Source organism: Siphateles boraxobius, unplaced genomic scaffold (assembly GCF_051911475.1).
Source record: "Siphateles boraxobius isolate OS27281-9 unplaced genomic scaffold, OSU_SipBor_1 115, whole genome shotgun sequence".
NCBI classification, from domain to species: Eukaryota; Metazoa; Chordata; class Actinopteri; order Cypriniformes; family Leuciscidae; genus Siphateles; species Siphateles boraxobius.
Genome location: NW_027508717.1, coordinates 41,137 through 65,000, shown reverse-complemented (window position 1 = coordinate 65,000; position 23,864 = coordinate 41,137). Strand labels below are relative to the sequence as shown.

The 23,864-nt window shown below is 39.3% G+C and overlaps 1 protein-coding gene across 1 annotated transcript in view; it reads right to left on the bottom strand.

Annotated features, from left to right (window-relative positions):
* The window catches only part of slc22a23b (solute carrier family 22 member 23b), a 34,789-nt gene extending 16,144 nt beyond the window's left edge, over window positions 1–18,645 (bottom strand). Inside the window, exons 1-4 of the mRNA XM_077199972.1 lie at window positions 17,751–18,645; window positions 14,265–14,368; window positions 11,595–11,749; window positions 3,497–3,665 (exon numbers count right to left, since the gene is read on the bottom strand). Coding sequence (XP_077056087.1) covers window positions 3,497–3,665; window positions 11,595–11,749; window positions 14,265–14,368; window positions 17,751–18,131 — 809 coding nt within the window. The 5' untranslated portion in view covers window positions 18,132–18,645. The remainder of the gene's footprint in view (window positions 1–3,496; window positions 3,666–11,594; window positions 11,750–14,264; window positions 14,369–17,750) is intronic.
* Window positions 18,646–23,864: the final 5,219 nt, after the last annotated feature.

Below are 23,864 nucleotides of genomic sequence, written 5' to 3'. Positions count from 1 at the left end.
TTTGCAAATTCACTTCCACAAATTCAGTGGTTCAAATTCGACAGTAAATTCAACATTGACGTCCTGGAACTGCAGGAAAAGCAGTAGATTACCGATCATAATCTCCATCTGCTGTTAGTCGACCTCACCAGCAGTGGGTGCAAGCGCGTGTTGTTGACGAAGACCATAGCAACAGTTAGAGCAAGCCATTCATTCATAAAAACTCATTTACAACAATGTAAGTGTATCTGTGATTATTATGTTTTATGTGAAATTCAGTGTCTTCACGATTACTTTTCCTGTGTAGCCGACATGCATCTCTACCGTGAACGAGATTATAATGTTATTCCCTCGATGCGGATGTATACAGATCCAATGTTACATTTGAGTTTGACATATCTATTGGTTGTTTAGTTGCCTAAATCTTATATTGCGGCGATTGTGCTGCATAGCTACTAGGGTTTCCCTCAATACGTCAGGATTCCCCTGCTGGACATATAAAACGCTTAACGTAGCTTAATGGACTCATACAGTGATATAAAAGACCAAACTCGCAGGCAAGCAGAAGTACTCAGAATATGAACTTAACGCGCAAAGTTTAAAGCTGAGCGTTTCTCAGTGATACTGGCATAAGTTGGCTTGACATTGGACATTCGCACATTTAGGGACCGTCTCTAAAGTTACATACGACATTGGTATACACGTTTCTAACTTCAATAGCATTTGAAGAGAACGACTTGCAGTCATAACACTAACTGTAAAGTGTTCCTGTAGGTGTCAGGCATAATGTGCAATTTATTCAAATAAATTGAAGTTTTCTATTGAAGTTAGAAACGTTTAGGCCTGTATGACTACCAATGTTACTTTAGAGACGGTCCCTAAATGTCCGAATGTCAAGCCAATTTTACATGTAGCTATTTAGCAGACGCTTTTATCCAAAACGACTTAAGTTACAGTTAAACTTACAATATAGGACAACAATATGAAAGTGATATGACCCTTCCCAGATTAATCATGTATGTAGGAATATTAACATGTATGTAGGGATACTTCCCCAATAAAGTATGCGTTTGGTCTTTTATATCACTGTATTAGTCCATTAAGCTACGTTAAGCGTTTTGTCCTGACGGAAGGGGAATCCTTGAGTATGATGAGGTATTGAGTGAAACCGATTATAATCCCGTTCATGGTAGAAAAAGTTGATAACATGTAAGGCTTCACAGGGAAAGTAACAATGAAGTTAATGAATGAAACATAAAAACAGCTTTTGTGCCTTTATCATCTTTTCCGCATATATACTGACCCAGATAATCCTCACAAAAAACTTAATGCATACTCAATTGTTGTAAATGAGTTTTTATGAATGAATGGTTTGCACTAACTGTTGCTCTGGTCTTCGTCAACAACACGCGCTTGCACCCCCTGCTGGTGAGGTCGACTAACAGCAGATGGAGATTATGCTCGGTAATCTACTGCTTTTCCTGCAGTTCCTGGATGACAACGTTGAATTTACTGTCGAATTTGAACCACTGAATTTGTGGAAGCGAATTTGCAAAGCGAAATAAAATGGACCGAAAACCAACCTGTTGAATATTATAGGTTGTATTTTTAATCAGTTTGAATATTTTGGAAGTGAAATATGAAAGGTGAATATGGATTATTGAAATTTTACTAATGAAAATGTGTTTGAAATGTTTTGAATTGAAATATTCACAGCTTAAATATTCAACCATGCTAAATTTCAGCCCATAAAAATGCAAACCCTAAAAATACAAAGCATTAAAATGCAAGCATGGTTAATGCAATGCCTATTTTTTTCAAGTAGTGCAATTCAACAGGCTTTTTATTTCAAAAACATTTGGCATTATTTTACTTCCATAAACAATGAACAGCTGTATTTTTATTACCTAACATTAATAAATATTAATAAATACTGTAACAAATGTGTTGCTCATTGTTAGTTCATGTTAGTAAATACATTTTACTATAAGGTTATAAGGTAGTTAATGTATTTACTAACATGAACTAACAATGAGCAACACATTTGTTACAGTATTTATTAATCTTTATCAATGTTAAGTGATAAAAATACAGCTGTTCATTGTTCGTTCACGTTAGTTTACAGTGCATTAACTAATGTTAACAAAACACAACCTTTGATTTTAATATAGTGTATTAGTAAATGTTGAAATGAGTATTAACTAATATTAATAAATGCTGTAGAAGTATTATTCATTCTTAGCTCATGTTAACTAATGAACCGTACTGTAAAGTGTTACCGTCTTCTTTTTATGTGTTGTTTCAGGATGGTTACATTTGAAATAGATTATAGACTTGCATAATGGACCAAAGCAAATTTTTTTTATTTTTTTTTAACTCATTCAAGATATGGCACAGCAATTAATGCACACGGTTACAGAACACAAAACACTACTAAATTATGTAGAGAAATTGTGGTCAAAATATCTGTCTGAAAATACATGCGCAAAACTACGTGGAATACAGTTCTGCATTTAGATATCAAGTTTACTTGCTACTAAAAAATGTAATGGTGAAATTCACCAAACCTAGTTATTACCCAGCTAACAAATATAGTGGTGATATATATTAACACTATATATAGAAAAAAATAGGCCAAAATTAAAAAAATCTTTGGAAGATATCACTGAACATTTATTTAACCATAACAAAAGATAATTTCTTATTTTCGTAATTTCCTTTTTTTATTTTTTTATTAGACATATCTGATATGATTTTAATCTTATATCTGTTATGTAACAGTTGAGAGAGTTCTTTAATGCTGATCTAACCAGCAGAAACACTCGCAGGGTTTAAACCCCAGTTGTGCAGGCGGGGCATGTTGTCACACTGTGTTACAATGTGCCACTATTAGAACTATGATATTCTATTCTATGCTTGAAACAAAACCACATAATTGTACTAGACGTGTGTGAAATTAATGTGGGAAAAAATTAATTCTCTGAACCTCAAGTGGATTTACACAAATCGCTCTCAATGTTCTAACAACCTTTTGCTAACGTTCACATTAAGTTATAAAAACGTTAGTTCTGAATGTTCTCCGAACGTTTGAAACGGACAGTTTTTTAAATGTAATCCGAATGTAAAGGAAACATTCCATTTCTTCAAACAAATTCAGAATGTTACTTTTGAATGTTTGAATGAACATTCCGAAACAACTAGCAACATTTAAAAAGCTTCATCAAACTGAACGCTTCAGGCAAAAACGTTCCGTGAATGATATTTTTAAAGCACCAGATAACTTTAAACAAGTGTTTTATTAATGTTACTGGAAGAAAGTTTGCTCATAACTTTATGAGCAACAACCATAATGTTCTGAGAACGTTCCCTGTTAGCTGGGTTGGTTCTTCCTCATAAACTGGATTTTAATTCCATGCATTGCAGTCGGAAAATAAAAGTTTATTTTTTAAATTAAATAATAGTTTAGTTTTTGGTAGGAGAACCGAACTAGTGTTTCTGTGCTTTATGAGAGTCTTACCAGACATACGGCAGCATGAGCACAAATGGAGCGATGATTACGATCTGAAGAATCTGCCAATCACGGCACAGCGCCGCTAAACCGGGCATCAGCATCTGCCCGCCCACGATGATCAGGCTGGCGATCATGGTCATGGAAAAACGCCATTTGGGCAAACACAACTCAATCCCTGAGAGACGGAGAGATCACCACAGAATCAAAACAGGACACTTCAAGTCATGAATTCATAAATGGACCATTCTTGTTTTTTATGCAATATCGTGCACATGATTATTTTTGTTAAATTCATGTTCCTCGTAATCTCGAATCAAAACAACTTCCCTTCCCTGCGAGGGCGGGGCAACCTGTCACTCACATGAGATCAGCCAATAGCAAACCACAAACATCCAATCAATTCCTCAAGAACAAAATCAAGCCCCGCCCACATTTGTCTGCACACGCAAGGTCTCTCGCTCGCTTACGCGCGCGGTTTGAAGCACAATATCTGTCTCGCATGCACGCTCGCTCCAGATAGATCACGGGATATTTTAACTAATTTGCGGTAAACTAGTCGATCACGAGTGGCTCAACAGGTAGATATATAGATAAACTCATCTTTCAGGCATTTGACCGACCGGGTTGACACTTCAGCGTGAGAAATCGGGGCTGTGGCGTGAGAGCGGGAGAATTGGGTCAATTAATATATTCTTTTTTATGTAGTAAATTGTATCTTTATCATTACAAATGTGTAAAACACAAATATATTTAAAAACATGACATGTAAGATTCAATAGAAATGACATTAAAATATATTTTTGTTTACTATAAATGCTTCTCAGTACAACTATACATCAAAGACAATAAATTACGAAAAATTACATATAAAGATGTATTTAAAGGGTTAGTTATCCCAAAAATGATGTCATTAATGACTCACCCTCATGTCACTCCAAGCCCGTAAGACCTCCGTTCATCTTCAGAACACAGTTTAAGATATTTTAGATTCAGTCCGAGAGCTTTCTGTCCCTCCATTGAAAATGTATGAACGGTATACTGTCCTTGTCCAGAAAGGAAATAAAGACATCATCAATGTAGTCCACGTGACATCAGTGGGTTAGTTAGAATTTTTTGAAGCATCGAAAATACATTTTGTTCCAAAAATAACAAAAACGACGACTTTATCCAGCATTGTATTGTCTTCCGGTTCTGTTGTCAATCCTCGTTCACGAGTCCGCTGACGTAAGACGAGCTGACGTGTTATCTGGTGCGCCCGAGCTTCGTTTACAGTCTGAGGGAGACGCACGCTGGAAACAAAACAATCTTTGCAAACATGTCTAAGGATTTCCACACAGAGGAAAACTTGCATTTTATTTTAACCAGACATATTTATTTGAACCCGAATACACGGACGCACCAGATAACACGTCAGCAGCGTCTTACGTCAGCAGCGTCACTGCGGACTCGTGAACGTGGATCCACAACAGAACCGGAAGAGAATACAATGGTGAATAAAGTCATCGTTTCGCTTCGATGCTTCAAAAAATTCTAACTAACCCACTGATGTCACATGGACTACTTTGATGTTGTCTTTATTTCCTTTCTGGACAAGGACAGTATACCGCACATAGATTTTCAATGGAGGGACAGAAAACTCTCGGACTGAATCTAAAATATCTTAAACTGTGTTCTGAAGATGAACGGAGGTCTTACGGGCTTGGTACGACATGAGGGTGAGTTGTTAATGACATCATTTTCATTTTTGGGTGAACTAACCCTTTAAAGAGACAGTTGTTCCAAACCTCTATAAATGTATTTCTTCTATTGAACACAAAGGAAGATATTTAAAAAAAATTTTTTTAACCAAACAGTTGATGGACCCCATTGACTTCTATAGTATATTTTTCATATGGTGCCCCACAACTGTTCTGATCAAATGAAATGCAGCCTTTGTAAGTGTCGAGAAGTGACAACAGTGTAATGTTATACTACAACATGTGTGTGTCTATGTGTGAGTAACTCATTAATTTTGCTCTTCAGTTGTCCAAATAAACTCCCAACAGATCAATTTGTCGTCATGAGTGGATATTAAACAAAGAAGATATGCTGATTATTCTTTCTGAAGATACATTTAAGAGTTTTGTCATTTTTTTCACCTGATTTGAGGCCAAACACCATAAAAAATATTTTATTAAAGTGAAAATCTTGTTAACGTTATGGCTCCCTTTGTAAATCATTATGATATCCATTATAAACAAAAAGCTTTTGAGAAAATTGGGCGCTGTAAAGCATCAGACTTCAAATGTCATCGGAGTCTGAGCGAAGCAGAAAGTGGCTCCATTAAAGTAAATTAATGAACTCAGAGGTGTTCTGGCGATTGAACACACACACACACACACACACACACACACACACACACACGCACGCACGCACACACGCACACACGCACACACGCACACACACACACACACACACACACACACACACACACACACACGCGCACACACACGCACACACACACGCACACACACACACGCACACACACACACACACACACACACACACACACACACACACACACACACACACACACACACGCACACACACACACACTCCTTCCCCCGGCCTCTGTAAAAGCTACTTAATCAGCATCACTTAATGTCTGCTCATCAGAAAACCGCTTTCTAAAGCACACAGAGAATTAAACAGATCACATAAATTAAACCGTGTGCTTAAAGGAGAACCCGGGCTTTCCGCAACTTTTTTACCCTCGAATCAAAAGAATATGCATGAAATTATATTTTGCATAAAGAAAAAAAAGACTACTTTAAGGCTTTATACATCTCAGATATTTTTGTTCTTTGTTTGTTTTTGCTATTCTTATTCTTAATGTATAATGACATGTAGTATTTAATTTTTTATTTTTCCTTAAAAAATATAAATATACTAAAAAAATATGTTTTTATATACTGTATATATCCAGATCATTCATGAAACTCTAGAGGGTGCAGGCTAACGGTCCTTTACATGCAATCTGCAAGCAATCACATCATTACCACATGAAACAATCTGATTGGCTCTGCTGATCCTGCAAGCCAATGAGATTGCTTGCTCAACTTTTAAATAGTCTGTTTGCTTGTTTGCTGTAAGCTAGTCCTGCAGTGCTATCAGAGATCCTCTGAACCCCTCCACCTCCCCAGCTCCACCTGCCTAAATCTGCTTCGGGATTTATGTATGTCTGTTTATGCAACAGTCTTACTTGGTGATTTCAATATACATGTTGATACTGATCATGCAGAATCCTTATGCCAGTGTTGGAATGTGTTTATTTCTTACAGCATGTGGATTTTCCAACACACTCGAAAGGTCACACACTTGCTTTGTACTGTTGGTTTACATAATGTTTCTGTGCTTGATTCTCAAATTGGTAAGTCTGATCATCTTTTCATAGAACTAAACTCAACTGTGAATTGCCTCTTCCTAGACTGAAATCCACCATCACTTACTGTAACCTCAACTCAACTGTGAATCCATCGCTGTTTTCCACATCTGTGCAAACTCACCTTTCTGACATTACCTTTTTTACTTTTAGTAATGCTTCCTCTCGACCCAAAACACTGTTTTGCATAGTCATTAAACTTTCTAACCCGACATGAGTAACTCAGCTGAGCTCTGCGAGCCGTTTCTACACTTCAGTATATATAATCTCTAATCTTTTCTATAGCCCTATTCATACAGGATTCTTTTATAAGGGGAGATGGAGTAATGTAATTTTACCACAAGGCGTCTGTAATAATAATGGCCAATTCACACAAGATAAGAAATCTTAGCAAAACTATCAGAAGTGGGAGAGTAACTCGACTTACACACCGCCGTCACTCCTGTCGTCATGTGCGTATTACGTTGCTTCCTGATATCATGTGCGCAAACATATATAACCTATATTTATATATATATAAAACAGTTAAGTCCGGTCGAACGATGTATTAATTAACTTCAGATTGGATTATGTTGGTAATAGGCACTTATCTAACGCTAAAAGATGTTTCGTGCCTCTAACAAGTGCTTTCGATCTTCTTTTTGATCAGAATATGTGTAAAACACTTGAGTTTTGCCACAGATCTGTCCCAGCGTCTAGAAAGCAACAGAATGCTTTTAAACCGCGGAAAACTACTTTTAAACAGGAAATTACGAAATATTTACGTACATATTTACAGCGGGTCTATTCGCACGGGATTAGCATTACCTGAGGTCATTTTTCCAGACCTTTTTACAGAAGGTAAAAGTCGCTGTAATCTTTACTGATTGTCCGTAATGATTCCTAAGATGCACATTCGGACGGGACTAAAATCACTGAGAAGCTCTGGTAATAATTACTGTACCCCACCTCTACATGTTAAACTAGTCCCGTCCTAATAGGGCTTTTGTCCTCTCCTATCCTCTCACAGGACCTTCACTCCGGTCACCTTCACGAACTTCGACCCTCCCACCTCAGCCTATATCTCAGAGCCAATCAAGCCATCGAACTCGTCTTCCTATCATCTTGACCTTACTTAAAAAGTGTGCTTCTGTAATTTCATTGCCCATTCCAATTCTCATTTCCCAACTGCTTAATACTGGTTTTGTTAACTCCTGTTTTAAAGAAACCCGGCCTCGACCATTCTAACATGGCCAATTATAGACCAAATTTGCATCTTTCATTTCTCTCAAAGCTGCTTGAGAAAGTGGTCGCTGCTAAACTTCAGAACTATTTGTCATCACACAACCTTTATAAATGCTTCCAATCAGGTTTTTGCACTCTCCACAGCACTGAGACAGCACTTCTCTGGGTTGTAAATGAGCTTCTTATGCCCATCGAATCAGGCTGCATCTGCACTTTAATTCTCCTTGACATCTCTGCTGCATTTGACACCATTTCTCACAGTATTCTCATCTCTCGACTCTCTCGCTCCTGGTATTTCTGGAACTGTCCTGTTCTGGTTCATTTCCTACTTGTCTGACCATCAGCTTTACATTTCTATCCGTCAGGCTAAGTCCACTACGGCCCGTCTCTCACGGTGTGCCACAAGGCTCTGTTCTTGGACCTTTACTCTTCATCATCTGCATGCTTCCCATCCCGTCAACATTGCTTTAACTTTCATTGCTATGCAGATGAAATGATAATATTCGTTCCCAACACACTGCTTCTTTCCCCACCAACTCCATTTTGGCTTGTATAAACTCTTTCCCTTTACTCCATTTCATGGCCCCCAGAATATTTTGTTATATGAATATCTGAACATGCAATATATATAAAATAAGAACAGAACCCTCTCTCAGTTTTATTCTAGTTTCATGCTTTCTTTTTTTCCAACACTTAAATGTGGGTAAGTTTTATAAAAAAGCAACATTTTTGTCAAAGACTACATCCAGATCAGGTTCAGAATGATGATCAAAACATCAACACCCCCAAAGCTTCACAGGCCTATAGCTCGTTCTGGGTCAACATTTCAGTCAGTAACATTAGGCAGATTTGATCTATATGCTGTTTAATGTTGATGATCGCTTTATTTTACATATGCACATGATTACATATGATATCGCATCTTCTTCGCACGTGTTTTGATCATAGACTGTATAAAACAATGGACGTAGTGTCTGTGACGTCACCCGTATTGTTTCTGAAGAGCATTTTTTAAGATTAAAGTGGGCGGAGCCGGCCGTCGCCATCTTGCAGCGCGACACTCACCGGATATTCGAAAATGTGCAGCGAGGATGAATTGCAGATTAAGTCACTTAGGTGAGAGACCGTTTAAAGGGATAGTTCACCCAAAAATTCTGTCAGTATTTACTCTCCCTCATGTTGTTCAACCCCGTAAGACCTTCGTTCATCTTCGGAACATGAATTAAGATATTTGTGATTAAATCTGAGAGCTGGATCACTCCTCCATAGGCTTCTAAGGGATTGAAATTTGTTCCCCGAAAAGTTATTAAAGACATCGTTAAAATAGTCCAAGTGACTACAGTGGCTCAATCTTAAGTTTATCAAACGACGAGAATAAATTTTTTGCGCAAAAAAACAAAAATAACTTCTTTATTTCAACTATTGATTTCCTTCTCTGTGGGCCTCGAGTGAGTTCATTAGTGTAACAGCGCAGCGCTTCTGTGTTGTACGTCACACGCATCACACACACATGACCAGCGTCGGCCAATAGTGAGCCTACGCGTGACGTAGCTCTACGCTATCACACTACGCTAACTGACTCGAGGCCCACAGAGAAGGAAATGAATAGTTGAAATGAAGTCATTATTTTTGTTTGTTTTTGCGCACAAAAAGTATTCTCGTCGCCTGATAAACTTAAGATTGAGCCACTGTAGTCACTTGGACTATTTTAACAATGTCTTTAATAACTTTTCGGGGAACAAGTTTCAATCCCTTAGAAGCCTATGGAGGAGTGATCCAGCTCTCAGATTTAATCACAAATATCTTAATTCGTGTTCCGAAGATGAACGAAGGTCTTACGGGGTTGTACAACATGAGTGAGAGTAAATACTGACAGAATTTACATTTTTGGGTGAACTATCCCTTTAAGTTGCCGTTTAATCCAACACTGGAATAATGCTCGTTTACGTCGGTTTTTAAATATCAATAATACTGAGACTCTAGTTCATGCTTTCATTACTTCCAGCCTAGACTCCTGTAATTTCCTCTTTTTCAGCATACCCACGTCAACACTTAATAAGCTCCGATATACTCAGCCAGGGTCCTCACACATACCAAGAAATCCTCCCACATTTCTCAATTTTATGCAGATTATATTAGCTACGTTTCCTTGTGCAATACAAGAAACTTCTCATCACATTGAAAGCCTTTCATGGTCTCGCTCCCCTGTATATTTCTGACCTCATTCAATTATCTACACCCCTGCCTGCACTCCTGGGTCCTCTCAATCTGGTCTATATATACACACTACCAGTGAAACGTTTGGGATCGGTACGATTTTTGTATGTCTTTAAAAGAAGTCTCTTCTGCTCACCAAGGCTCCATTTATTTGATTAAAAATACAAAGAAAACAGTAAAAATTGTGAAATATTATAACGATTTAAAACAGATGTTTTCCATGTGATTATATAATTTATTCCTGTGATCAAAGCTGAATTTTCAGCATCAGTACTCCAGTCTTCAGTGTCACATGGTCCTTCAGAAATCACTATAATATGATGATTTGCTGCTCAAGAAACATTTATGATTATTATCAATGTTGAAAAGAGTTGTGTACAATTTTTTCAGGATTCTTCGATGAATAGAAAGTTCAAAAGAACAGCATTTATCTGAAATAGAAGCTTTTGTAACATTAAAACGCTACCGTTTAAAAGTTTGGGGTCAGTAAGAATTTTTATTTTATTTTTGGGGGGAAATAAATAAAATAAATCAATACTTTTATTCATCGAGAATGAATTAAATTGATCAAAAGTTACAGTAACATTTATAATGTTACAAAAAATTCTGTTTCAGATAAATGCTGTTCTTTTAAACTCAAAAAATTAAATAAATAAATACATTTATTAAAATAAATAAAAAAATCCTGATTTTTTTTTTTACACAACTGTTTTCAACATTGATAATGAATGTTTCTTTAGCAGCAAATCATCATATTATAGTGATTTCTGAAGGATCATGTGACACTGAAGACTGGAGTAATGATGCTGAAAATTCAGCTTTGATCACAGGAATAAAAATATAATGACATAGAAAACAGCTGTTTTAAATTGTAATAATATTTCAAATTTTTTATTGTTTTCTTTGTATTTTGAATCAAATAAATGGAGCCTTGGTGAGCAGAAGAGACTTCTTTTAAAAACGTACGAAACCTTACCAATCAAAAACTTTTGACTGGAAGTGTGTGTATATATATATAGAGAGAGAGAGAGCGGGAGAGAGAGAGCGGGAGAGAGAGAGCGAGAGATCGAGAGAGAGAGAGAGAGCGGGAGAGAGAGAGCGGGAGAGAGAGAGCGGGAGAGAGAGAGCGAGAGATCGAGAGAGAGAGAGAGAGCGGGAGAGAGAGAGCGGGAGAGAGAGAGCGGGAGAGAGAGAGCGAGAGATCGAGAGAGAGAGCTAGAAAGCGAAGAGAATAAAACTCACTCAGGACGTAAAGGGTCAGTCTGATGGCCGCCAGACAGAATCCTTCGAAGAAGCGCAGCGTGCTGAACATCGCCATATCCACGGAAAACGCCACGGCTAACCCGAACACCAGCACGGACAGCACCGACACCAGCAGAACTGGGATACGGCCCAACCTGACAGGGTTTACAGGAAGAGTTATCAATATATGCAGTATATATTAGGGCTGGCCCAAAAACATTTTTTTTTTCGATTAATCGTTTCAAAATCGATTCTCAAATTCCACGAATCGATTTTTCCCATATTTATTTATCTATCGCCCAAAAGCCAGTATTAGTTTTCCTCCACTGTTCATAGGCTTGCGTGTTACAGCTAATAATCGTGTCTGACTTCTCCAATTTACAGCATACATTTTTCATCTTGCATCAAAATCCTGTCTATTCATTGAATGCATTTGAAATATAGAGTATTTCAAGTGTAACTAAAATGAAAATAGTTTAATATACAGGTTTGTGGCTCTTAATTTCTTTTTATTAATAATAATTTCTATAATGTTCTTTTTTATAAATATGGGATTCGTATTAAATCTATATTCATTGAGTCGAATCGAGAATTGAAATCGGAAATCGAATTTAGAATCAAAATCGAATCGAATTGAGGGCTGCACAATATATCGAAATTATCGAAATATTGCAAATATATATATTGCGATATGCATATCGCAACGGCTTGCAATAACTGGGGTCATGAACAAAAGACTGAATAACTTTTGTATTCCTCTATTCATAAGAATCAGTATATATTTAATTCATACAGTGAAAACTAAGCAGTGTTTTACTTTTACATTTGATTATTCAGTTTCTGTTGTTTAATAAACCTAACGTAGGCTTTCCTGAAACCCAAACCTCACTGATGTTAAGATAACACTTCTTATGCTGCAGTAAAACACTGATGTTCACTTTCAGAAGCTGTAGGGATGTTTTATAGACACAAAAAGAATGTGAAACATGTGTGTTGGTTACATAATTTTAAATATATTTAAAAGATAATTTAAAGGGATACTTCAGCTCTGGGAACATGAATGTGTATTTAATAGTGATCATTTATATAGTAGAAATGTGAAATTATTTTTTAAATTGAAGCATTCTAGACTGAGAAAAGGCAGAAAATGTATTTTTTACTCATGTGGCTGAAAGACAACAACTCCCAGAATGCACTTGCTTTGCTGCCCTTACGAGGCCAGGCCACTCCCAAACCATGCCTACCGGTTACAGGCGGCAGTATCCGAAAAATTTCTCCACACATTCTCTAGGCTAATACATACTCTAGTAACAGTAAAGGTTTAAAGGTTTATAAAAAGAACCACAACCGATGGGAGTTATAACTTTTATATTAACTTAAAATTAATATTAACACTTTTACACTCAAAGCTCTTCCAGAGCTTCGGCTGTTTCCTTATATTCATTCACAGTATTGTCAGTCAGGAGCTGGATATTTCCGTCTGATGTCCTGGACAACACAGGTGGGCAAAACGAGACGATAGTCTTTACCAAGTCGCTCGCATTGCTGGAACCATTCCATAAAGTGACGATAGGCTGTTAGGCGATATTGTCTACAAAACAGTAAGCACAACGTTAGCAATGCGAACTATTTGCACACAGTATACTATCATAGATGTAAATATAACAACAATAGCTCAGCTGACTAACGTTACGAGGGAAGAACATTGTGATAATGCCGGGTGTCCAAACTCTGTACATTACGTCTTGGTAAAAAAAAGAAAAACAAACCAAATAACGTTACTCACTTTACACTAAGCCGTCCGTTTGTCCCTGCGGGCTTTGGCTGGCGTTTCCAATTTATCTCGTCCAGAAGAAAATGGGATCGTTGAAATTCGCGACAGCAATAGGACTCTCTATCTGTTTCCATAGGCGCACAGCGTGAGCACTGACAGCTCCAGTCCGCCCCAGCTGGAGTCTGGCCGGGCTCGAGTCAGGTCTTGCTCCCCTGCTGCAGCAGCTGCTCCGGCCGCATCTTGTTCCTCCATCTCCCGCAACTGTTCATCGCTGTATTGCGGCTCGTACAGGTAGCCGCGAGCATCAGATTCGCGCAACTGATCTTCGAAATCCCCTTCTGTCATTTCAACTTCTAAACTAACGTTACCTTCCGCTATCGTGATTAGCCCACTATACAAACTTTATACACAGAGCAAGAGCCTGTTAGCTTAGCTTCTACAGAAAGATGGCTGACAATATCTTACTTTCTGTGAGTGAGATCCCGCCCCATATGGGCGTAGTGAAAACATGCGGAACTAGCTACTAGTACTGGCTGTAGTTTTAAGCCTCTGGCCCAAAAATCCTCCGATGACGCAAAATGACGATTTTTGCGTCATCGGAGGATTTTTTCCAGACTAAAAATACATAAATCTCTCATATCAGGGGGAAATGAGGGGGGGAAGCAAGGTAATTCGAAAATACTACTGGTTTTCTACTAATACAAATCTTAATGCTAAATCCTGAAGTAACCCTTTAAGTTTATTTTACACACTTTAAGCATTATCGTATCACATATCGCATTTTTCTTCAATTTCGTGCAGCCCTACTGGCAAATGTAATCGAATTGGAACATCTGAATCGATTCCCAGCCCTGGTATATACACGAGCGTAACCATCATCATGTTTGGTAACGTACCAGTCTGCCATCGCTCCCATCAGCAAGTACCCGAAAATGGACCCGACCAACAGAGAGAACTTGGCGATGTGAACCTTCCACTCTCCGTCACACACCAGCGTCCACTGCAAACAACAGACGGATACACAAACATCACATGACCGCTGATATACACATAAAGTCAAAACAACATGTATTCAGACTCCTTCAACATTTCTCGCATTATCTCAGTTTATTCGCTATAGTTTAGAAAATGGTCATAAAATATGACGAACTCAGTTGATATTGGACTGGTTTTGTCCGTCCTTCTGTTAGACTCTCACACATGAATTATGTTGAATATCTGTCAGCTGTTCAATTTAACTACACAATTACATAATACCAGTTTAGCTCAACCAGTTTCCAAGCAATGCTTCATGTTGTTCAGTCTGTGGTGTAAAAAGGTGCATTAGTTATTAAAGAAAAAACACTTCAGCAAAACATGATCAGCTCAAAGTGTCTGGTCCCATATTTTTATGAAGAATATTGGGGTATAATATGTCACAGTTTACTTTATTTATCTCTCCTCACTTACATAAATGAACTATAGTGTCCTGCACACACTAGCAAAACAATATAAAAAATAATATCTGGTGTCTGAATAATGTTTGGTTTGACTGTGTATAGCACCGTAATTGTAAATAAAATCAAAATGTGATGTACAGTAAGTCATACAGGTCTGTACTTAAGTTTCTACCATAAAACTGGCCAATTTAATTACAGTAAGTATGAAATATGTCAGTTAAGCATTTTTCTCCAAAATAATTTTTTGGAGAATTTTTTTTCTCCAAACGGGAATTAAAAAAATTGTAATTACTCTAATGTGTAAAAATAAATGTATTGGAACATTTATACATGGTGGAAGTATTTAAATTCTTGTATTAGAGTATTTTCTATTGTTATGCAGTAAAAACAATTAGTGAATTGTATTTGAGAATAATTAGAATCATATTTAAACTCAAAGCCAAATCATCCAGATGCAATGCAATAATAAAACATCTGGTGGTGAAATATCACGAAAACAAGGTCGCAATGCATCTTGATGCAAACTATAATTAATTTCTTTATATTGATTTCCAGATGGAAAACGATTAAGAAACCTCTACATAAAAAAGTAAAACACAAACACAAGTAGGGCCTAAAATATCAAATGCATCCTGCATGACTCGCTCCACATTTAAAGGACATTGTGTTTCTGACATTGAAACGTGACAAATTTGATTAGAAATTGACCAATTCACATAGAAGTGAGTAAATATCCTGCAGTGTCTCATCCTCAAACAGCAAACGGCCCAGAACGCTTCATTAGCATTTACTTACATGAATGAATGAATGAATGTATGAACCTCTTTAACACACACTCGGTAAAGACTAGATTATCGGTGTGAGAAAGGTCGCGCGCGCACACACACACACACACACACACACACACACACGCACACGCACACACACACACACACACACAGCTATTCGGCCAAAGAAACTGAGAAAAACAGTTAAACAGGAACTCTGTCCAGCACTTCTGTCAGACTCGCAGATAAACGACTGAGTTTGAAGGAAAGCTTGTGCATCTTCTGTGTAAATGAAGCTCTGAGGGGAAATGTGTGAGATAAAGTGACAGAAGCTTTTACAGGAACTGGTTCTGCACGGGATTCACATGCATAGATGTCTACATGGATTCCCTCAGCGTGCAAGGAGATTCGCAGAGCTGTTTTTGCGATCTGACAGTCCCTTTAAACGCACACTCCAGTTCTCGGGCCTCACAGTGCACATGTACACATGTTATCTGTCCCGGGCTGGTCTGGGTGTAACACTGAACTCTCCGGATGATATACTGTATGTGAAGAGATAACTCACTCACTAACCCTGTGACACTGCTGTTACCTCATTTACATGACTAACGTGATCAATGCAACCTTTGATCAACAAAATCTGCAAGTGCATCACATAATTGGTATAGTTCTGTGGGTTATTCATATTAAAATTGGAGGGAAATTACCAGCTGATGTTATGTGAAATGTTTACAGATTTGATGTGTATTCAAGTGCATGTTCAGGTAGAACACAAATATAACATGCAATGTGATTTCTCATCAGGAGTAGATAGTAAACATCTAAATAGAGAATATAAGATGCTTTACGTTTCCAGTGTATTGCACAGATATCTCTGTTAAAGGAAATAAAGGAATAGTTCACCCCCAAAATTTTAAGTCTGCCATCATTTACCAGTTTACTGTCATATTGTTTTGTTTTTCATTCCAGACTAACGCAAGATGAAATTTGTTAAGTCAATTCACTCATTTGCAATGTATTGGCCAATAAATTTCATAAAGTTAGGGAAGCTAATTTCTATTTCCTACAAATCATGCTTTGGTAGATTATAATTTAATTTATAAAAAACATTGTGATTATGAGATACAGAGTTGAAATTATGTCACAAAATTCTAATTCACAAGTGGTTAATTAATAAAAAGAAATTAAGAGCCACAAACCTGTAGGCTATATTAAACTCTTTTTATTTTAGGTACTTATACATTAAAACAGAACCCAACTCTAATTCTAAATAAGGAGATAAAAAGTCATGATTATGACAAAAAATTGACAGTTTTAGACTTTTTATGTCATAATTATGACTTTGTATGTCAACATTTTGACTTTTTACCTCCTAATCTGAGATATAAAACAAAATAGAGATACAAATTCATAATAATGACAAAAAATTTACAGATTTTTACTTTTTATGTCATAATTATGACTTTGTATGTCAAAATATTCCTCCTAATCTGAGATAAAAAAATAAATATTGAGATAAAAAGTCATAATAATGACAAAAAGTTGACAGATTTTGACTTTTTATGTCATAATTATGACTTAGCATGTCAAAATATAGCCTTTTTTTATCTCATTATGTCTTTTAAAGTCATAATTAAGACGATTTCACAAATAATGTTTTTCTTAGATGGAATGTGCTTCCATTGTATGACAGACATACCAAAAATTCAAGCTGTTATTTGCTGACAATCTGCTGCATTTTCACCCCTCGAGCGCTCCAGTCCCCATTCACTCCCATTAGAAAAGAACAGTGTTCTTTTAAACACTGTTTAAAAGATGTTGGGTTAAACATTTTCTTTTGTGTTCCAATGAAGAAAGCAAGTCATACGAGTATAGAAGGACGCGATGGTGAGCAAATACCACAACATTTGATTTTGAATTTTAAGCGCTCCAGTCCCTATTCACTCCCATTGTATAGAAAAGACAGTGTAAACATTCGGTTAAACATCTTCTTTTGTGTTCCAATGAAGAAAACAAGCATGGGAGTATGGAAGGACACAACGGTGAGTAAATACGACAGAATTTGAATTTAAATTTAACCACAAAAAAAATTTGAGTGAACTATTCCTTTAAATGGTAGCTTTCCATCAAGCCGGAGGGAATCCTTTTTCCAAGGGCATCCATCAGTAGATCTTACCTTAGTGACCACATTCTGCTGCAGTCCCGACTGCAGCTCAAAGCTCCACTCCGAGCACATACACGCCGTAACGAAGCCGTTCTCAGTACCGTTCCCGATCAGATCCGCGAATAAATCCCGTTCCGAGCCCGTCCCGTTCCCCGCGCGCACGCACTTCCTGTCCGGTTGACCGAGCAGAAAGTGATCGGAGAACTGGATGAACGAGATGAGGAACGCAGGGATCCACGTTAGAGCCACCAGGCGCCTCTGATACCTCCCGAACCCCCCGAGGAACGGCAGAACCACCGTGTCCACCTGCGAGAGCCGCTTCTGCGGTTCGGACTGCGACACATTCCCGTTCTCCGCCGGTGCGTCGAGCCCGTCCAGCCGAACCGCATCCATTGCGCGTCGGTTTCAGCAGGGTCTTTGTCTTAAAATCACACGCACACACACTGAGAGAAGTCTGAAGTCTGATCAGAACCCAGTCTGAATCCGAGCTTTGATAATCCAGTAGATGCGCAAGGGGCCCCATAAGGTCTTTGACGAACCCGGTGGTCACAGCGCCATCGCCGGGCTGTAGAGACCCGGTGGTCTCCAACAGGTCCGCAGGTTACGCAGCTGATGCACAGGTGTGGCCCGTGTATCCATCATTGAATCCCGCTGAACTCACATCAGGGATGATGATGATGATGATGATGATGCTGAGCCCGTGAGCCGATCACACCCAACGCTCGCGCACTAGCTCATAAATAACCCCCTATGTAGGCTAGTGAAGGCTTGGGTATAACGCGTCGCACGCCCGCGTGCATCGCACCGCATCCAAAATGCAAGATCCGCCCTCGTCGCGCGCACCGAGCTCTTCCATTGGCGCGCGCACATGCACGAGCTGTTCTGTCCTGTCCTCCAGTGTGTGTGTGTGTGTGTTTGTGTGTGTGTGTGTGATTGGACGAGGGTAACAAAGAGCCTTTGTGTGGCATCTGCCCCCCCATGAGCTCAGGGCAAAAACACTTCAGTGGCATTCAACAATCACTGCGCTTAACTTTAGCACTAGCAGGACATTCGCTGCACATTTATCTTCAGTTTATTTCAAATAGACAGATTACACAAAACATCACTCTTCGGATTCAGTATTCAAGCATTAGCCTATATTATATTAATATATTATATTGTATTGTATTGTATTATATTATATTACATTAATTAACTTATATTATATTAATTACATTATGTTATGTTATATTATATTAATTACATTAAACTTTGAATTGCTATGATGCAGATTGTAATATTATAATATAATGGTAAAAGTTTTTATTATGTGAGAACAGTATGCAGAGCATATAGGAAAAGTGCATCATATTATATTATATTACATTTTGATGTGCATTATACTGTAGCTTCATTATCTTGCAAAATCAATAATTAAATAAATGGACCTGAAATATTGTTTTTAGTTAAAACACTTTTATTATAAGAGAAAAAAGTGCAATCTATGTTAAAGAATCATTATATCATATTATATCATATTATATTATATTGTGTTATATTATGATATTATATTATAATGTGCATTTGTTTAAACAATTTTATTAGAAGACATTATTATTGTACATTATCTTCCCAAATAATTAATTATTGCCATTCAATGGACATTTTTAATGGAAACGTTTTTATTATGTGAGAAGCGACTGCAGAGCATTTAGGAAAAGTGCATATTATTATATCATATTAAATGATCTTTTATAATATTACATTTTAATGTGCTTTATAATGTAAAATTTCTTGCAAAATTAATAATTAAATAAATGGCCCTGAAATATTGATTTGACTTTGAACAATTTTATTATAAGCCCAAAAAGAGTGCAATCAATGTTAAGGAATGATTCTGTTATATTCTATTCTATTCTAATATATTCTAATGTGAATCATATATAGGCTACTGTACATTATCTTGCCAAAATAAATAATTATTGCCATTTAATGGACATTAAATATTGATTTTGAAAACGTTTTATTATGTGAGACGAGAATGCAGAGCATTAAGGAACAGTACATCATAATATTATATTAAGTTACATTATATAATATTGCATTTTAATGTTCATTATACTGTACATTATCTTGCAAATTAATAATTTAATAAATGGACCTGAAATATGATCAATAAGTTTTATAATCAATAAGAATCAACAATTTTTTTTAAAAGTCAGTTTAATGTAATTTAAGTTGAAGTGACTTAGACATCCAAGTTTTTGTATTTAAGGAGTAAATTTAAGGAAGGGACTTCTTTCTTTCTTTATTTTTATTTTTTACAGTGCAGTAAGGTAAATATATCTGCATGTTTTGATTGGTTCAGGCCCGGCAGCATATGGCCTGCCCTGGCAGCTCAACACACTCTTCTTGCCAAGAGCGTCTCAAAGCTTCTCCTGGAAGAGTCTCCTGTCCTTTATCCTCCACTTCCAGACAAGGACACGTTTAACACGTCGCTGGAGCTTCGTCACTGTAAGAGCGTTTCTATCAGCATATTTATGTCTAGTAAAATATGAAATACCACCATAAAATATAATCATTAGCATTTTAAACTATGATAATCTAAGCAAAGAATTTAAACAGTATCTTCTCTTAGAGCTTTCAAGCTACAACCAGGGTTCTCAGGTTTTATCTAAAGTTTGGAGTGAGATCACATGTGGTTAGGGGAGGAGTAATTCTACTCAATTTTACCCATTGTTCATAATTAACCGTCACAAATTGAAATTATAACAATTGGTAAATCTGATAAATGACAAAGAAATTCATCATATCAAATATATTCTTTAATGTTATATTTAAAAATTAAATAATATAATTAAATAAAATGTAACAAATTGCTCCAAACAGTTTGGAAAAACAAATATTTTTGCATTTTGAATGCGTTTAGTCGAAATGGTATAATGATTTATTGTGTGGTGGGACATTGTGCACAAATGGACATATTAGAGCATTAATGTCACGGGTCTAAGGAGGACTCAAATGCAGAATGTGAGTTAACAATTTATTGACAGACAGACGACATGAAGTGGTGGGAGAGGTGAACAGTCCAAACAATAGGCAAGGATGACACAAAGACAGAAGTTGAAGCTAGCCGAGCTGCCATTGATAATTGCACAAGATGTCTGTAGGCTGGAGAGTAGCAATGGCAGAGCAGAGTGAGACCAGAGAATACCAGCAGTAACCAGACAGGAAATCCACGTACAACAGCAAGGCACACAGGGATCTCAGACTCAGCACTAGGCTTGCTCCAAAGCAAAAGGGAGAAAGCAGTCAGGGACGCTCTGCTTAGCAGGACAGGTCTGGAACAAGAGACAAGACAGAACCGAAGCCAAAAATAAAGCACAATAAAACCTTTACAAAAGAAACACTAATGACTTTAGAAACAAACTATTTAGCTCAGAAGTTCACAGTGGTACAACATATAATGAACTGGCAACACATGAGGGAAAGAGCACACATATAAAGGGAGCTAAGAACAAGAGGAACAGGTGTACACACTCAGGTAAACGAGGACTCAAACAAGGGAGCAGAGAACATGAGGAACAGGCGATAACACTCGGACAAGGAACAGGTGACAACACTCAGACAAACGAGGACTCAACTAGACAAGAGGGCGTGGTACAGGGAAACAAGGAGGCAGGAACAAAGGAGCACATGGCAAACACAAACAAAACCACATGTTTAAGCACAACACAAACATAGAGACATGAAACAAAGACATAGACAAGCTGCCAGGGCAGAACCCTGACAGTACCCCCTTCTAATGGACGCCTCCAGGCGTCCAAAACAGGCTTAGAAGTCCACGGAGGCAACAGCTGGGGGGGTGGGTAGGGTGTAAACATGGAAGTCCCAAACTGACCAGGGAACACAGAGGAAGGGATGGGACGGGTGGGAACAGAACCGGGAAAAAAGTTCAAGGCTGACAACGGAGGTGCCAGCTTAGGGGAACCATAACCAGGAAACGTAGAGGGTGGGATGGGAGGAATGGGAACTTGATTGGAGGTACTCTTGGACACAGGAACTGGCCTAACTGGTCTGGACCTCCAACTGGGCTTGACAGACTTGGGTGTAACGACAGAACTGGCAGGATTGGTGAAGGTCTTGGAAACAGACAGTGGGACTGACTCGGAAGCGCCCTCCTGGGCAGCACTGGCGTGCACGGGGACTGACTCCTGGGCTGCAATAGAATGCATGGGGACTGACTCGGGAGCGCTCTCCTGTGCTGTACTCTCTGGAGCAGGAGCAGCTTCCTCTGAAGTTGGCTCAGGAACTGTCCTCTCAGCAGCGGCGGGCTCGGGGACCGCCCTCTCAGCAGCGGCGGGCTGGGGGACCGCCCTCTCAGCAGCGGCGGGCTGGGGGACCGCCCTCTCAGCAGCGGCGGGCTGGGGGACCGCCCTCTCAGCAGCGGCGGGCTGGGGGACCGCCCTCTCAGCAGCGGCGGGCTGGGGGACCGCCCTCTCAGCAGCGGCGGGCTGGGGGACCGCCCTCTCAGCAGCGGCGGGCTCGGGGACCGCCCTCTCAGCAGCGGCGGGCTCGGGGACCGCCCTCTCAGCAGCGGCGGGCTCGGGGACCGCCCTCTCAGCAGCGGCGGGCTGGGGGACCGCCCTCTCAGCAGCGGCGGGCTCGGGGACCGCCCTCTCAGCAGCGGCGGGCTCGGGGACCGCCCTCTCAGCAGCGGCGGGCTGGGGGACCGCCCTCTCAGCAGCGGCGGGCTGGGGGACCGCCCTCTCAGCAGCGGCGGGCTCGGGGACCGCCCTCTCAGCAGCGGCGGGCTCGGGGACCGCCCTCTCAGCAGCGGTGGGCTCGGGACCGCCCTCTCAGCAGCGGCGGGCTCGGGGACCGCCCTCTCAGCAGTGGCGGGCTCGGGGACCGCCCTCTCAGCAGCGGCGGGCTCGGGGACCGCCCTCTCAGCAGCGGCGGGCTCGGGACTTGTGGACACGACAGGTTTGGCAGAAATTTCTAGGATCTTGACAAGACTTGTTAAACATTCAGATAAGGCCTCTGCGGCAATGGCAACGGGCATCTTGGGACTGGACTCAGTTAACATAACAGGACTGGCAGAGATTGTCTCAGAGGGAATGATATTACTATTCAACGGTTTAGAAGAAATTGAATTCACTGGACTTGATACCTCAGGAACAACTGGAGCTTGGGAAAGGAGAAACATAGACTGTTCAGTGCGAGCCTTTCTATTCTGCCTCTTTCGACGAGCTGATACTGTTTGCTGGGCTGCTTCTGTAGTATCAACAGCTAACTCTGCCAACCCAGGCAGAAAAGCAGTGACCTTCATTGAATCATCACTGACTGAAACAGATCTGACAGATCTGGCAGACTCTGAAGTAACAGGGAAACTATGGGTTGTTACAGGGAAAACAGAGGTTAAGTCAGCAGACTCAGAGATGGCTGGAACTGACGTAATAGTCTGAGGGAAGACAGCGGTTGATTTGACTGGGTCTTGAATAACAGATATTGACTCAGTTCTTAAAGTGACTGGGACTGACCTGGATGCCTGAGAGATGATGGTGATTGGTTTGACTGACTCTGGGGTAGGATAGACTCAAATGCAGAATGTGAGTGAACAATTTATTGACAGACAGACGACATGAAGTGGTGGGAGAGGTGAACAGTCCAAACAATAGGCAAGGATGACACAAAGACAGAAGTTGAAGCTAGCCGAGCTGCCATTGATAATTGCACAAGATGTCTGTATGCTGGAGAGTAGCAATGGCAGAGCAGAGTGAGACCAGAGAATACCAGCAGTAACCAGACAGGAAATCCACGTACAACAGCAAGGCACACAGGGATCTCAGACTCAGCACTAGGCTTGCTCCAAAGCAAAAGGGAGAAAGCAGTCAGGGACGCTCTGCTTAGCAGGACAGGTCTGGAACAAGAGACAAGACAGACAGAACCGAAGCCAAAACTAAAGCACAATAAAACCTTTACAAAAGAAACACTAATGACTTTGGAAACAAACTATTTAGCTCAGAAGTTCACAGTGGTACAACATATAACGAACTGGCAACACATGAGGGAAAGAGCACACATATAAAGGGAGCTAAGAACAAGAGGAACAGGTGTACACACTCAGGTAAACGAGGACTCAAA